Consider the following 1,629-nt stretch of genomic DNA (forward strand, 5'->3'; position numbering starts at 1 on the left):
AGCTGGAGTACACGGCGATGGCCCCAGCTGCACATCGGGGTCCCCCTGAGCGCCAGCACCATGGGGACACGGCTATGGAGCACCCCAGGAGCCACCTCCCTCTGGCTGAGGGAGCGCATCTGGCAGCAGAGGTGCTGGGCTGCCTATAGGACTGCGCCCCCAGTTTTCTCTGCTGTCCCTCCCCAAAGCAAGCAGCACCCAGGCAGTCACCTCTTGCTTGATTTGGGGGAAAGGGACCTTTCCCAGGGTGTGTGCCCGGAGGATGAGGAGGGGGTCCCAGCCAGGTTAGGGACAGGCCACCCGCACCCCAAGGCTTGAGCATCCCCCTCCACCCCCGCAGGGACTCCTACAGCCTGGGGGTGAGCTGGTGGCCTTTGGGCTGGTGGTGGGCTATGTGCTGACACGGGACGACTGGAAGCGCCCGCCGCTGGCCGAGGAGCTGGCCCTTTCCATGGACTTCAAGACCCTGACGGAGGGTGAGAGCCCTGGTGGCGGCAGCCAGTGATGTCCTCAGCTCCCTGGTCCCCAGCACGGCACCTCGTGGTGTCTGTGGGATGTCCCTGTGTACTCCGTCTAGGGGCTCTGCCCAGCTTGCTGTGACAAGGACAGCTGGGGAAGGACATGCTTGTTGGTGTAACGCTGCCCATTGGGTTCAGCCTCGCTTGGCCTTAATCTTCCTCAGCTCTGCCCCGCGCAGCCCCCGGTGACCCCCCGAGCCTGCCCCCAGCCCTGCGGGGACTGCAGTGCCGCAGGCAGGGGCAGGGGCATGATCACTGGGGTACAAAGGATGGGGGTACCCAGGCTCTGCCCTGCTCTGGGGACTGGGGGGGTGGGAGCCCAGATTTCCCCCCTGCGAGCGGCCGAAGCCCAAAGCCCGTTCCCAGTGCCGATGGGCAGAGGGGATGTTTGCCATCACCCAGATTTCCCACTCGCTGGCAGCCCATCGCCCTCCAGCTTGGCCGCACATCGGGGCTGCTCCCCTCAAAGGGCTCCCCGGGGGCTTGGAGCGACTCGGCGCCTGTGCAGGTTCAGCGTCTTCGTGTCTGAAATGTTTTCCCCTCTCGCGCGATGTGTTGTCTGCTCAGCGGATGCTCCTGATCTAATAAATGTTTGCAGCTAACCCTGTCCTCCTCCAGCTCATGGTTTTGGGGTACCGCTGAGCTCCCACGCACCATGGGCAGCCGGGTGAGGAGCTGCCCGAGGGGCTGGGGAGGGCAGGGTGGGTATTTGGGATGGGATTGTCCCATCTGGGCCCTGCACTGTGCACCTGATGCTGCGGAGCTCAGCAGTGGCTGGGTGAGGGACCCCACGGGGACGTCTCCAGGGTCTGGCCATGCACTGGATGTGCCCACAGAAGTGGGGGAGACCCACTGCCATGAGGAGGTGCATCCCCGATGTGGGCTCATGTCCCGGTTTCGGCAGGGATAGAGTTAACTTCCTTCCTAGTAGCTGGTACAGTGCTGTGTTTTGGATTTAGGGTGAGAACAGTGTTGATAACACACCGATGTTTTAGTTGTTGCTAGGTAGTGTTTACACTAGTCAAGGACTTTTCAGCTCCCCCCGCTCTACCGACTGAAAAGGCTGGAGGTGCACAAGAAGCTGGGAGGGGGCACAGCCAGGACAGCTGAC

General features: G+C 62.9%; 1 protein-coding gene across 1 annotated transcript in view; it reads left to right on the forward strand.

Annotated features, from left to right (window-relative positions):
- LOC103926086 (cytochrome b561) overlaps window positions 1–505 on the forward strand; it is a gene marked incomplete at its 5' end in the record, with an annotated part of 1,393 nt that extends 888 nt beyond the window's left edge. The window contains one exon of the mRNA XM_009334895.1: window positions 313–505. Coding sequence (XP_009333170.1) covers window positions 313–505 — 193 coding nt within the window. The remainder of the gene's footprint in view (window positions 1–312) is intronic.
- Window positions 506–1,629: the final 1,124 nt, after the last annotated feature.

Source organism: Pygoscelis adeliae, unplaced genomic scaffold, assembly GCF_000699105.1.
Source record: "Pygoscelis adeliae isolate BGI_AS28 unplaced genomic scaffold, ASM69910v1 Scaffold112, whole genome shotgun sequence".
Lineage (NCBI taxonomy): Eukaryota > Metazoa > Chordata > Aves > Sphenisciformes > Spheniscidae > Pygoscelis > Pygoscelis adeliae.